This window comes from Manis pentadactyla, chromosome 16 (genome assembly GCF_030020395.1).
Source record: "Manis pentadactyla isolate mManPen7 chromosome 16, mManPen7.hap1, whole genome shotgun sequence".
Lineage (NCBI taxonomy): Eukaryota > Metazoa > Chordata > Mammalia > Pholidota > Manidae > Manis > Manis pentadactyla.
Window position 1 is genome coordinate 14,233,683 of NC_080034.1, and position 15,346 is coordinate 14,249,028.

Genomic DNA, 15,346 nt, shown 5'->3' on the forward strand with positions numbered 1-15,346 from the left:
GAAAAACTGCCAGAATGTTTCATATATAATTGTTTTTCTATCAGAAACAACTCCAAAAATGTGTCGTCTCTATTGTGAGGACAAAAAACAAAACTTTTGTTTCTTACCATCCTGATCACTTCATTAAATTTTCCTCAATCTTTACTTCAGAAGTGTACTCCTGGAAACTATCGGTAAGAAAAAGATGTGAAATTAAGGAAGAGCTCATAATTCTTTCAGCCATTAAGCCTAGATTACAGATATTTGTCAATTCCATCTGTTTGTATTGGTTGAATTTCTAAAATTTTACTTGTCTGAGTATCTCCAAAATGAACGTTTGCCAAAGGTGTATAAGAAGGACAACTAGAGGGGGAAGTGGTATACATAAAACCTTAGGAACCGTAAGGAAAAAGTTATAGAAGAATGGGGAATAGATGTACTTACCCAAGAAAATTATATAGGCTAAGACAAGGGACACTTAGATCATATGCTAACTAGGAAAGAAATAGGAAACAAAAGATACTGATCTGAGGCACAACTTGCTGGGTCACACTACAGCCTTTGTGCACTTAGAGTGATGAGAATATGTACAACTTCGGCTCAGAGAGTGCTTCTGAAATTTAAATCTTTGGCATCCCTAATAATCTACTGTATATTTTTAAATAAAAGCTAGTATTATTGATGTATAAATTGGGTTAAAATGATACAGCCTAAATATTTTAACATTAAAATATATTCTTTTCTCTTTTTTAATAAATCTCAGTTAAAATGTACTGCCCAGAAAAATCAATGCTAAAAATAGTACCAACCATGTGGACACTGTAGTATTTAGAAAAGAGGAAAACTACACAGTTACTATTAGCGAAAGGCAATTTTATAGGAAAGAATCAGCCATCGCTTACTATAACACTTGTAAAAAAAAATGGTGGGGACACATATGGCCTTTTCCTGAAGAAAATTTGTCCTTAGCTTCACTCATAACCTAATGGAAGTGAATCTCCAGATGTGCACATCACTAGAATTGCTTTTTCTTCAAATTTGGTAAAATCTATTTCTTATGAAATTAAGTTTTCCCATATGCTATTTCAACTTGAGAAACTTTAATCTCTCAAAATATGTGGGTGTGAGTTTAGGTGTTGGAAAAGAAAGGATTAGGAATCAATGTTTTTAACTCCTTGAGGGTTGATTGACTACTCGATGGATTGAATACAAATATACCCCAAAACTGCTAATAGCAAATTAAGTGAGCCAATAAGTATCGGAAATGAAGGGAAAAATTAAATACTACCTGGTATTTGTAAACTGAATATGTTTGCGCTTTAGGGATAATATCCTTGGAACTCACAATCATCATCAGAATAAAGTGATCCAACCAAGAGCTGTAAACTAATAGATTACGAATAAAGCAAATTTTCTACTGAAATTCTAAATGAAATAAAACAGTGAAGCTGGGCTTTGCATCTTGCTTAACGCCCTTGTTGCCCAAGTATGATAGTAAGTGTTTAACAACCAGCTCTTAGAGGAAAAAGGGTGGGATGGGGGTTGATTTGGTCTGTAGCGTTTGCCAATTTCCTAGGCACAAACATTCCCACCACAGCCAATTTCAAGCTACCAGTATGAAGCCGCCAATGGGGAGTTGGGAAGGAAATCACAAAATCAGCCCAGCTAGCCTGGGCCTTGTGCTGGCCTACTCTAGCATACCACTGAAGCTTCTTATCATCATATTCGGATAGGTTAAAGCCAGATGTCAGGTCAAAAAACAGCAACGTTTCTGGATGCAAATTTCTATTTGTAGGATTGTAATGGTCATTATATGGATGTTTTTACTAGGTAAAGAAAACAAGGAAATTCCGGCCATCTGTACTTTTAGAGGAGCTACCAGAAGACTGTGAAATCTGCACTCTGCTATAGGTCCCACTGCCCCGAACTGGGCCGTACAGTCAGAAGTGAAATCTCAGGTGTCGGGTCATCTCTGGTATTTCCTGGCAGCTGGTTGGACAGCCCCTTGATGGCCGCTCTGGTTAATTAGGGTATAGATGTAGCTTCAGCTTCAGTGGACCTCAGGCATCATCAAAGATCCTGTCTTTATTATCAGTGCTTCAAAGATAACGGCTTGGTTTTCTCTGTACTAAGGGTGTTTGGCTGTCAGTCAGAGGAAAGGCTAAATAAAATAACCTAAACCAATGACCATCTCATGACAATCATCCCAAGACACAAGCCCTCATGACAATCACCTAATAGAGGTCATTCGGTGTTCCTTGTACAAGCTGTTTGTAGGGCCAGCCTGGCTAACTCCTTGGTGCTCTAAGCAAAAAAATGATAATGCTTCAGAATGATTTTGGTGTGTTTACACGTTGTTTTTGTTTGGCAAAGGGTCTAACACTCCGGCTTTTGCGCCTGATCTTCTTTTAAATACTGACTTAACATGTAAATTGTGCTGAGCTGCACTGACAACCCCGAGAAGTATGGCTGTATTGATAGGGCTGTAGGAAACCATCATATGCTTAAATAGCGTCTTCTTAAATTTGCTCATATAGCCATGACAATTGCATTAGATACATGAACTGATAAGGAAAGCTGTATGTCTCTGGACAGTTTCATCCTTATTGCCTGACACATAAGCTTTTTTTTTCTGACACATAATCTTTTAAATATATTTTCCCATGTTTTCCTCTTGCGAACAGGGAGCTAAAACAATCGCACTATCAATTAGATCCTATCTTTGTGGGGAGCAGACGCCTTTCAGTGCCTCCATCTCTGCCGTGCACCTTTACTGCCATCTGCTGGTATGATCTCCCCTCTCAGCTCTTCCTATGCAGAGCGGTCACAATTCAGCTTAAACTTTGGGCTGAACATGGACATCGTAACTGCTAACGGCTGAAGTTAACACTCTCAGTCTAAAGTCTAGCATGAGCAGATTCTTTTAATGAAAGTCCCAACCTGGAGCTTAATGCTTATGCTAACTATTCACTTCAAACCAGTACTTAATACTTGGTAAACATTAAGCCTGGTTATTATTGGTCAGAATAGTTATTAATTTGGAGAATAGTTCAACTGCTGCCTATATTGCAAGACATTCATCTAAAGACCTTGTTTTGCATCCACTTTTAATTCAGGTAAATAAAATTTAACTTCCTAACAAAGTTAATTCATGTCCAAAATTTAAAATAGACAAGCTAGCATTATTACTGAGTAATAGCCAAACCTAGTGACAAGAAAAAAGAACATTTATATTTTGCACCTAAGAAACCACTCAGTATCATCATCAGTTTTGCAATATTCCCTAGAAGCAGTTGGTGCTGTTCAGCTTTGTTACTATCATATCACGGCTTCAAAACTCTAGCTACTGCAGTTATGCATGAGCTATGTTTTGTGAACCTTCAACAAAGTACTGCAATAGTCCTATAAAGCATTAATTTCATTATGGTTTAATGCCAGTAACTCATATAACTCTCAGATTTGACAAATTTCAAACATAGATACATCAGAGTAGAAAAAAAAAAGTCCATACTTCCTATTTCTCTCTGGAGGGAAAACAAACCACTTTCATCATGCCCTTTTGAAATATGGCACTGAAAAAACTGTGAGACCGATACACTGAAATGCCTTTAACACAAAACAAATCTGAGATGGAAAAAAGACAAAGCAATGAGTTCCAAATTTAAAGCCTGCACAATCATAAATGGCAATCCAAATGGCATGCTTATTTTTTCTTCATTCTGCCTCTCACAAATGAAAGATAACTTTCTATTTATGTGGCCCTTCAAAGACAAAGACTTAGTTTGATCTTAATTGTTGTCTTTTCTTATTGTAAAACAAAAGTGGGACTTTTGTTAGTCAAGATGACTCTAACTTGATATTTTGATGCTCCTTCTTAGTGTCAAACACAGGGCAATGATTTAAAAAAATATTAAGTAGACAAGTAAATATATAAAGGCAAGCTCAAAAACAGGATAAACATTTCCCCATGCAAGAAACAGACAAAAATGCAAAGTAACCAAACAGCTCATACCACAAGTCTGCCAAGACCTAGGCCTAGAAACAGGGACTCTCAGTTCCTACAGGGCAAAGACAGTTAAAAGTGACCACTCAAGTATACATGTGATAGAAAGAGAGCTGATGGATTAGGTAGGTAGCTAGGTAGCTAGGTAAATAGATAGATGATAGATAGATAGATAGATAGATAGATAGATAGATAGATAGATAGATGATAGATAGATAGATAGATAGATAGATAGATAGATAGATAGATAGATAGATGGATAGATGATAGATATAGATGATAGATAGATAGATAGAGATACGGACACCTATAGAGAGAGAAAGGGACTGTCATCTGGGGTTCTTCTAGCAAACTGCCAACTCAGGAAGAAAACAATGCAACCAGTGTCATGAAAAAAAACACACCAAGCCATCTTCTTCAGCTCTGTGCATGAGCCTGTTGGTGCCTTCAATATCTCCACAGGGCACAGCTGCCAAATATCCACTGTCCAAGATGCTAGTTTAGGTGTCAGAGGCTAAGGTAGTGTTCTCATTAGGCAGGCAGAGTTGGGTACAGCAGCAAAGCACAGGAGGAGAATGGGGCTTGGGAGGGGAGAGGAAAACAAAAATACTTCCCACTCTAAATGACCTGCACAGCACAACATCAGAACAGACGGCAACACTGAGACACAAACCAAACAAATCAGCAAATGGGACATGAATCACTCTAGATATAATCATTTTTATGTAAAAGTCTGACAAAAACTTTAAGTATTTTTAGGATGCTAGAAATAATAAATGAAAGAATAAGTTTCACTTCAAAGAAGAAATTATAAAAGCAAAGCAACGGGCATACATTAAACACAAAAAGAAATATGGATAGTATTCGAAATATTGGGAATAAAAGACTATATTCATTGAACTTAAAACTCAATAGACAGGATAAATTGTTTTAGAGACTGCTGAAGGAAAAATTAGTGACTAGAAAGAATACAGGACAGAGATACTAAGAGAATATTTTTTAAAGTGAAAACAAGATTAAGAAATTTAGAAAACACTTCCATAGGCTTCAAAAAATGTCTAATATAAGTTCTAGAAAAATTGTGGAAAAAGATTTCAGAGAATGTCATAAAGCAATATTAGAGCTGATTCAGGCAAGAGTTTTCCAAAATGGAAGGAATACCTAATTTTTTAGATCAACGCGTAGTAGAAGTATAAAGAAGAATACAGAATGGTTAATTAACACCTAGATTCATTATCACAGTTAAAGATAACATCTTAAAACACCCAGGCAGAAGAACTAATGTAATAAAAGAATAGCCTTTAAATGGAACTGATAATTACTTCACATCAGCAATAGAATGCAGAAAAAAATCAGGTGCTGTTTAAAGTTCTAAAAGAAAAAAAGTGACATTTTACTCACAAACTACCATTCAGGGTGATGTAAAATATGATATGACTTGAGTTTACTATCCACAAATTCTCATTATCAGAACTATTTAAGATATACTTACCACAAGATAGATAGGTGTACCTAGAACAAAGGTATGGACTCAGGCAAACAGAGAAATGTTGGTGAATTAGTTAATCCTTGATTGTTTTTTATAAAAACCGAATTTTTCTTTTAGGAGGTGAAACTGAACAATATTGTATGCTTAGTATCCAAAATTTAGAAAATAAAAATAAACAAAAGAGACATTAAAAATCATCTTCATTCCCAGCATGCAGAGCTAGCCACTGTTAAATTAGTGAAAGTAGTTCTAGAACTGACTTCAGGCATATTTTCATAAAAATGATATAGCATCCAAATTGTCTCTCTCTTTTTCTATTTTATACAAGTATCTTTCCATACCATTATTACTATTTTACAACTCCTGTTTAAGAACTGCTAGCATTCCACTATGTGAAAGTTCTTGATTTCATTGACCTATCCACTCTCCATTGTTAATATTTTTACAACCTTTCCTTTGGTTTTGGAAACCCTAAATTTCCAGTTTAAGTGGAATCTTCTAAAAAATTTAAAATAAAGTGTCTTTTCCAAACCAGAATGTTCCTGCGCACTTGCTTAGCAGACCTAAAAACTATAAGAACAAGAATGTTAAGGACACTGAAAAAGTGTCTGTTTCATCTAATTTTAATTTTTAGAATAATGCAACCTGAGTATTTGATTTTGAATTCCATTTTAAGAAATATTAGTGGAAGTAGATGAACACTTCAACTTGACTGTGTAATTTATTTTCATAAAAATCTCTTTAGAGATCCCTGTCTAGTCAGCAAATAATTGCTTTAACTTTGGGTTTTAATATTAGCACTGAATGATTTATGTACATTAAATAATGTGATTCTCACTAACCATTTATAAGCTAAGAATGATTATCTCCCTTCTGTGGATAATCACACTTCAGGGAAGAAAGGGTAAGTGGTTTGCCTAAGATCACTCAGCCAGGCAATGGATTATCTCAAAATACGAGTCCTTGAGTCTTTATATCATTAGACTGGGCTGGCCTCAGCAGTACTTGAGAGGCATAGGGATGGGTACTTGGATTTTTCCTCAAATGATCTATGTGGCATGCTGTTTAATTTGTTTATAGAGCATTTTTGTTTGTTTCTTGTGACAATTTGGTGTGTAAGCAAATATGAGATGTTAAAAAATGGAACATGATAAGGATCTGCATGTGGAAAACTGATGGAATTAGAGTACCAATTTCCAAAACAATACCTCCTAGGCTAAGCAGGTAATAGAATCAACCACTTGGTGGCGGCGTCTCCAAGGTGTCAAGGCAGGAGTAACAGAAAGCACACAGTAGAGCGGCTTGCTTTGTTACAGCTGCAGGTCAGGGTTAGATGTTTCACAAACTCTGAATGAAATAAGCAAAAAAAAAAAAGATCTTAGTGTTTCTCAGGAAGGACAGGTACAGCCCCTGAGAGCAGCTCCTCCATCTCCAGTGTACACTTGTGCAAGTTTCCCGGTCCCTATCAACTGTGAGGGCCCATGTGCTTCATATATTCCTACAATATACGGTTCCCACAAATGGGACAGCTGGATAGGGGTTTTTCCAAGAATTTAAGAACTCTAAACAGTGACCTGAACAGAATTAGAGATGACCTTGGGAAACTAGAGCAGAAGCCAGAGAAGTAGCAGAAGTATGTGCTGAAGGACGACCGTCTGATTTGTATTTCTAGGTAAGGGAGGAGAGAGGACCAGCACACCAGCTGCCCCAACTTAGTCTCCAAAGTTAATTTTAAGAAAAAAATATAGATAAATTATTTAACTAGTGATTGTTAAACAAAACTGACTTAATTACTTTAAAAGTAAAATTGTTGGAAAGTGTTCGGTTCAGTGTTACAGAAAGTCAGGCGGAGTGAAACCAAAGTTGAGGAAGCAAACAGGTGTATTACGCTCTGCAACAGAGCAGCCTGACCTAACGTCCAGCAGCGCCACCCCCCAGCCCCCACCCCCACCTACACACACACACAGCGTTCAGGGAGGGCTTCTTTTATGTGGTTTGCCAGGGGCTTTGGGCGGGGCGATCTTTGCTAGCAGGCGCTGATTGGCAACTCAGCAGTTACTTAAGTCAGTCTACTACCGATGCATGTTTCCAGAATTCTCTCTGATTGCCGGCCAAGGGGGTGCCAACGGCAATGCAGATTTATGCTAAGGATGTTACAATGCAGCTATGTTATTTAGGTTAGCTTTAGCGCATGCCCGGTTAGGATCTGGATTAGGATTGTCCCTTGATTGATTTCCTCCTGTGCTTCTTACTGCTACAGACCCCTGTGGTCGGCAGACCTCTCCTCCCGCTCACGACTCTCTTCCTACCTAACAGAACTACCAACAGATCCTGGTTTCCTGGGGATAGCACTGGGGAGTCCCTTCGTCCTGGAAAACCTTTCAGCCCTGGGCAAAATAGGGTGGTTGGTCAAAATTAAAAATAAAAATTAAGTGTGTTCATTGTCCAAAATTCAGAAAATTCAAACCACTCATACTTCCAGCATGCAGACATAGCCACTATTAATATTAATAAATGTATTTCAGATATCTCTACAGAATAGACTTCATAACAACGCAAGTTGCTTTGATTACCAATGGCAAGTGACAGGGTGATATATGAATTGTCTTTTAAAATTCCATTGAAAAAGTACGTCAGACACTTTAGCATGTACACCTTTTCATCTGATGGCATCATTCTGTGAACTCCGATAAATTTTCAACTGTGTGTTGAACATTCCAGCCATTCATTCTCCAGATTCCCATACCCTTACACTTCGCTTTATCTCCGAGCCTCAGTGACCGCAGGTACATGAGCAGCAAGCTTTCTGAGCGCTGATAACTGTATCTCAGTGTAATCTCACTGCTCAGGGGTATGCAGCCTTTCATTTCTTATTCCATTTATTTTTCCCCTGTAGGCCAGGGAGGGAAAATTTCTACCTAGGGAGTTTAGCATCATTTAACATTGATGTTACTTGTCCAGCAATCTCCTACATGAGTGGGACCATATGTCAACCACGGTTAGCACTTAAACGTTATCAATACCTACTTATACGGAGAGATCTCTTTGTTTTGTGGGAGTTTAGCTTTTCTGAAGGCATTTCCAGTCCTGATTTAAAGACAGGAGGAGAGAAGGAAAATAAAATGCAGTGATAGAAAAGAAATATACTTTTCATCTATCCTAAAATGTCCACACTTGGTTGAGGCCATATTTCAGGATGATTGTACCACTCTTACTGAAGAAGTACTTGGTATCCATGTGTGAAGTTACCCTGTTCTTGCCAATAATGCATTCAGTAATGACCTCTTCTATTTTATTTCTAGCTACACGGTGCCAGGTGGCAGCCCTGGGGTTGCCTGTATGGTTGAAATGACTGCAAATGGAAGCCCCCCAATGCAGAAGACAGACACAGAGATACCCCACGTCTCTCAGGTAGATATATAAATACACACTATTATTATTAACTGTGCCTTCAGTTTTTCAAGTAAGTATTTATTTTTAAGTTACTAGGCATTAGTCATGTTTCTTTATTGAGCATATTCCTTGTAAAAGCTCTCAACGAAGCATCAGAATATTCATCTCTGATACTTTAGGTATAATTAAGTATATTTAATGCTGCCTGTCACTGTAAAAGTTTTATTAAATTTAACAAGAAATGTATTTTCCTCTCACATTTTGTGTATAATATATTATGATTGATTTTATTTAAAAAGCTCAGGAATGAAGAAATATTAGCAAGCTACAAAACAGTGCTTTAAAACTTATATGTTTATATAGGCTATGGTAGTGCTTGTTCTATGCTGTTAAGAAGACCCTTCTCAGTTTTTTGGCCAGGAAATTTTTTTCTTAGAAACATCGAATGGTGCTAAATTGAAAGAAGAGATGTTTGTCCCTCCAGAGATGAGGCAGTTTGCTGAATTCTTTTAATTTTAATGATATGGTTCTTTGCATGCTTCTTAGTATGATTTCTTAGCAATACATTTAAGATAAAGAATTCCTGGTTCATTTGATCATTGTGGAGAGTTAATCTGTATAATTAGAGCTCCAAAGTGCTAATTTGGGGACACATTAAAGCTGGCAGTGTGTAGTGCCCTAATGAATGGGAAATCTCATTTTATTTCCATTTTTTCTATGCAGTTTTTTTTTCTCTTGTTGAGTGTATGCAAGCATCCAAAAGAAGCTCATAAGAATGTCTAACATTTGCAGAAGCACATTACATTTTCCAAATGATGGCCATGTAATTATCTCAACTGATCTTCCCAAGAGCCCTCCAAAGGAGGAATGGTAGCCTCCCAAGAGCCTGAGGAAACTGCGGATCAGGCGTCCAAAACTTCACAGTCACAGGGAAAGAGATTTGATACCCAGTTTTCTGATACCCAACCCTTTTTTCTTCTTTCATAAATCTGCTGCTGCAGATTCCAAACTGTCAAGTGGATTGTTAGGGTAGGAATAAAATTGGTTTTCATGCTTTACAAAGTCACGTTAGAGCCCAAGATGAACAAAGACTTGGAATTTCAAGACATGGAATTTTCAAACAGTGAAAAAATATATGAGATACTTAAGGTTTTGTGAAAAATCCAATATAAGGTAGTGTGGTTTTATCTCCATTAATTCCTTAACGTTATCCATATTTATTTTATAATGAAAGTTCCATGTTTTCTTATGAATAACAATATGCTTTCAACATAGTCATTAATGAGCCACATATTTGATAAATAGAACTCAACAAGTGCTCAATAAATGTCTTTTTGTTGTTAAAAATGATAAATATGTCATATATATTTGTAGCTTTTGTGAAAACTCAGTCTCTTGATTGACCCATTAGGACAAACTGAATGAAATAACTGATCAGAATGCCCAAAGTAAATCACATGCCCACACAGACTAACACATGGGAAAAGAATTTACGATTTAAATTGAAAATCATCTGGAGAGTTTTAGGGTGGTAAAGGCAGCATGCACTTAGGCTCTCCAAACGTTTTTACAGCTCTGCGCCTTCTGGTGTTCATCCCAGCTCAAGCTCTCCAAAGTTTGAGTGATTCATTGCTGCCTTCTCAAGTGGTTAACCCAAAGCTCAGCTCACCCCACCTCGTGGAGGCTGTTTGGCGTGGGATTCTCTCGGACTAGACCCCAGTCCTGGAGTCACGGAATAGAACAGAATAGCCAGTGGAGATGGCCTCCAGTGCGTTGTTGTGAATTACACCTTTTGCTACTCCCATTTCGTCTGTTATTACAGTGAATGGATGGTGGAAATTTTTTAAGTAACGATATAAGCACTGAGGATTTGGGGAGCTGAAGCCACTTAATTTTACAACAGGTTCGGCCCAGCCTCTGCTCATTATAATCTAGTAGGGATTGAATATATACAATCATCGTGTACAAAGTGGTACTTTTCAGAGCATAAACATATAAAACAAAGGCAGACCAAACCAAGAGAATTAAATCTCAAAGTAATATATAGATTGGATAAGTGAAAAATACTTATATTAACTGGGAGGGAGCTCTATTTTTTTGGTAATTTTGAAAATAAGCAGTAAAAAATCATCTGTCTTTAATACCATTACCAATAATAATAACTCAGGGATTCAAATCCAGACATTTTCATTAGAGAGCCCAGGCTTTTGACCAAAACTGCTGCCTCACATCTTAAATGGAGATTTTCCTTAATCATTCTATTGCAAATATTACCTCATTCATGTAATTCACACTTTATTGTGTACCATTATTATCTTTTTTTATGGTGATAAAAAACACGTAGCATGAGCTCTATCCTCTTAACAAATAAAGTGCACAGGGTGACACTGTTCACTACAGGCGCACTGTTTTACAGCAGATCTGTGGACCTTTTCCCCCTTGCATGACTGAAACTCTACACCCATTTAACAGCAGCTCCCCATTCTCCTCTCCCACCAGCCAATAGCGACCACCATTCCCTCAGCTTCTGAATATGGCTATGTTAGATACCTCATGTAAGTGGAATCATGTTGTATTTGCCTTCCTGTGACTGACACATTTAACTTAGAATAATGTCCTCAAGATTCTTTCATACTGTAGCATTTAATAAGATTCCCTTCTTTTATGAGACTGAATGATATTCCACTGCATGTATGTACCACATTTCCTATTTCCATTCATAGGCATTTAGATTGTTTCTACCTGTTGGCTCTTGTGAATAATGTGCAATGAACAAAAAAGTACAAATATTTCTTCAAGATTCTGTTTTCAGTTCTTTTGAATAAACACCCAGAAGTGGCATTTCTGGATCATACGATAGTACTAGTTTCAACTTTTTGAACCTTCATGCTGTTATCCACAGCAGTGGCACAATTGTACACTAACTATGCACAGTTTCCAAATTCTTCTCATCCTTGTCAACACTTGTTATTTTCTGTTTTGTTTTGTTTTTTTAATGAACACTCTAACAGATGTGAGGTGGTTTCTCATGATTTTGATTATGCATTTCCCTGATGATTGGTTATGTTGAGCATCTTTTCATGTACCTTTGGCCATAGTACGTCTTCTTTAGAGAAATTCCTGTTCTAGTCCTTTGCACATTTTTTAATCAGGTTTTTGTTTTATGCTGTTGAGTGATAGGAGTTCATTGTATATTTTGGGTAGTAATTCCTTACCACATACATAGTCTGCAAATACTTTCTCCTATAGATTGCCTTTTCATTTCATTGATTGTTTCCTTTGCTGTGCAGAAGCTTTTTGGTTTGATGTAGCCCCACTCGTCTATTTTTGCTTTTGTTGCTTATGTTCTTGTTGTCTTATCCAAAAACTCATTGCCAAAACTAATGTTATGAAGCTTTTCTTCTGTGTTTTCTTCTCCAAGTTGTATAATTTCAGGTCTTACATTTATGTTTTTAATCAATTTTGAGTTAATTTTTGTGTATAGTATATGGGTCCTACTTCATTCTTTCGCAATTGGATATCCAGATTTCCCGGATCCATTTGTTGAAAAGGCTAAACTTTCCCCATTGTGTAGGTTGGCCCTTTCATCAAGGATCATTGGATAGTATATGCACGAGCTTATTTCTGGGTTCTCTATTATGTTCCATTGGTATACATGTGATCTATATGCAGTGAGTTTTTATTACTGTGGCTTTATACTGTACTTTGAAGTTAGGAAGCATGATGCCAATGGCTCTGTTTTTCTTTTTCAATATTGTTTTGGCTATTTGAGGTCCTTTGTGTCTCCATATGAATTTGAAGATGACTTGTTCCATTTCTTTAAAAAATATCATTAGCATTCTGATAGGGAGTACATTATAGTGATAGGGATTACCTTAAATCTATAGATCACTTTAGGTAGTACAGACTTTTAACAATATTAAGTCTTCTGATCCATGAACACAGGTTAGTCTCCTTTAATTTCTTTTAGCAGCATTTTGTAGTTTTCTGTGTACAGATTATTTACCTCCTTTGCCAGTCTTTTTCAGATGCTCATAATCTTTTGCTCTCTGGTGTCTGCAGTAGTGGAGCTGCTGCAAGCCATACAGCAATCATTTGTTCTCAGCAGCTCCAGAGTTTCTAGAGTGGGTGGGTTGTGTCAGAGCTCCACGTCGGGCAACATAGAAACCAGTCCTTCAGTAAGCCCGGAACACTGGAAAAGCCAGAATATTGGAAGCATGCTCCACTCTTCTCTATCCCTCCCACTTGCCCCCACCCCAGGAGGAGACCACCGAGCTGCATCAGCCTCTGTCCTCTGGAACAGCAACATGCCACCCAGCCTCCTTTAGTTCCAGGGGCTCTTGGGCATCTAGAGTGTGCCCGGTGCCACCGGTGCTACAAGAAAGAGAAGACAGAGACCCATTCCTCAGGCAGCCCTCCTGAAAAATCCATTATTTTGGATGCACACTTGTTACTCTTTCTGTCCCAGGGCAAAGTCAGGAGTTGAAGGGCTTTGCCCAGCCTTTCCCGCGGAGCTGGGGGCACGTCCCTTGTGAGTGAATATGCGTGAGTCCAAACCTCCGCCTTTGTTCTCAAGGGCTCCCAGCCTGGCACACCTTCCTTTCAGCGCTTAGATTCAGGAAAGACAGAAATGAGTCCCTGGGGTAACACCCGAGAAGTCTGCACACAGGATGTGTGTCGCAGTGTTCTGGTTCCCTTCCCAGGGAAAAACTGGGAGCTGGAAGTTTTCTGTCAATCATGCCTCATTTGGGTCTGGAAGAGGGCTGTGGTGAGCGAGCGTGAGATTTCCCTGCCAGCCTCAGCACATCTGCTTCCACCGGGGAACAAGTGCCTCTTAACTGAATCTGTGCATTTCTCACAGGGGGCTGGGTCTGTTTACTGCGGTTGAATCAGTGTCTCCTTTCAAAGGGGTATCTGCGGCTTCCTAATCTGCCATCTTGTATGCTGTTATTTTTCTAACTGTTTAATTTCTTTATGATTTATTTCCCCAGAGTATATTTGTTTCCAAATAGGCAGGAATAATCCCACATTTCCATTTCCCCATATCACTGCACTTACACGGTAACAACTCGATTCACTGATGGCTTCACTAGAGCCAGTTCTTCCTCCGACAGGATGAGATATGGCCTGGAGGACACTCCCGAGCCTAGAAAGCCTTGAGAATCAAAGATTTAACGGTGAAGTATGGGATCAGTTAGGATTTCACTGCTAGGTATCAATTTTTTTTTAAACTCTGTGCGAGTTACTTGATATTATTCTCATAAGAAATTCAAGAACTTCTGTATAAAGAGGTACATAAAACTCTATTCATATTCCTTCTTGGGTGGTATCCAGTGAAGACTTCCTAGATGCTGAATCTGGCAAAGAAACAAGGTTCTAAGGCAGCATAAAGTAGGAGCGAAAACCTAAAACATAAGCAGGGAACTGAAGGAGAGTAAGACTGAGTTTCGTGACTCAGGTCATACATGACAAACCTCCTCTTTGCAAGATGCTATGGACTCTGAGAGAATCCCAAGAAGACTGTGTTGGAAGCCCTACCCTAAGAAGGGATAAAAATCCATTTAAAAGGGACTGTACGCTCATGGATTCCCACTCTGTAGGGGAAGAAGGGAGGGTGGGAGGGGGGAAGAACTTTTAACTGCAAAAGGATGGAGGGATTGGATACATACCGGCTTTGCCTTTTGATCTCCTTTCATTTAATGTCTCTAAATCCTTTTTTAAGAATTTAAGGCGATCACATGTGAAAAGTTGTTTAAATAAATCCATCTTCCCAAACACTTCACCCAACATCTCTTATCCACCTTTATTCCAAGATTCAATGTTTCTCGTTCTGAATATGTCAGCATACAATTCAGATAATAGTAAAAACAAAAATTTGGTACCAACATTTAGACAAAAGCCAGTCAGTTCCACTTGCAAGCCATCATTCTTGGATAAAGACAATTACACTCTGATAGTTCATCTCAAGCAAAAAGTGCATTTATAGCTACCTTCACGTTAACAAAAAGTCATTTAGCTCCAGACAGATTAGAAGCTGTAAAACAAAACTGAACGCTGAATCAAGATATCCTCACAGGAAGGTATGTAGCACTCTTTACCTGAATTTAATTTAAAACAGAACAAAACAGAGATAAAGCAGCTTCTTATCAACCTGCACCCCTCCACCCCCAGTTTTTAGAAGTTTGTTCCCTTTTGCCTATCTTCTTATTTTACTCAACATATTACAAAAAAAAAAAAAAAAATGCAAGTCTATTCTCCCTGTAAAGAGAAACTGTGAGAGGAGAGGGAAGCTCACTTCACTCTCGCAGGTGCGGAGTCCTTCTCCCTCGGTCGCCATTCATATTTCTCATTACCTTGATGATTCCGCCTTCATTGTCCATGTCTGCTCTCTGTGGTTTTATCTTGTAAGATCATATCTGGATGTCAGACTCTATTCTCCATAGTCTGATTCACAAGGAGTTATTAGAAAAGACTTATTTTAA

At 38.0% G+C, this 15,346-nt stretch overlaps 1 protein-coding gene across 1 annotated transcript in view; it reads left to right on the forward strand.

Moving 5' to 3' along the window:
• EYS (eyes shut homolog) overlaps window positions 1-15,346 on the forward strand; it is a 1,412,275-nt gene that overhangs the window by 1,196,373 nt on the left and 200,556 nt on the right. Inside the window, 1 exon segment of the mRNA XM_057494276.1 lies at window positions 8,774-8,882. Within this exon segment, the coding sequence (XP_057350259.1) occupies window positions 8,774-8,882 (109 nt within the window).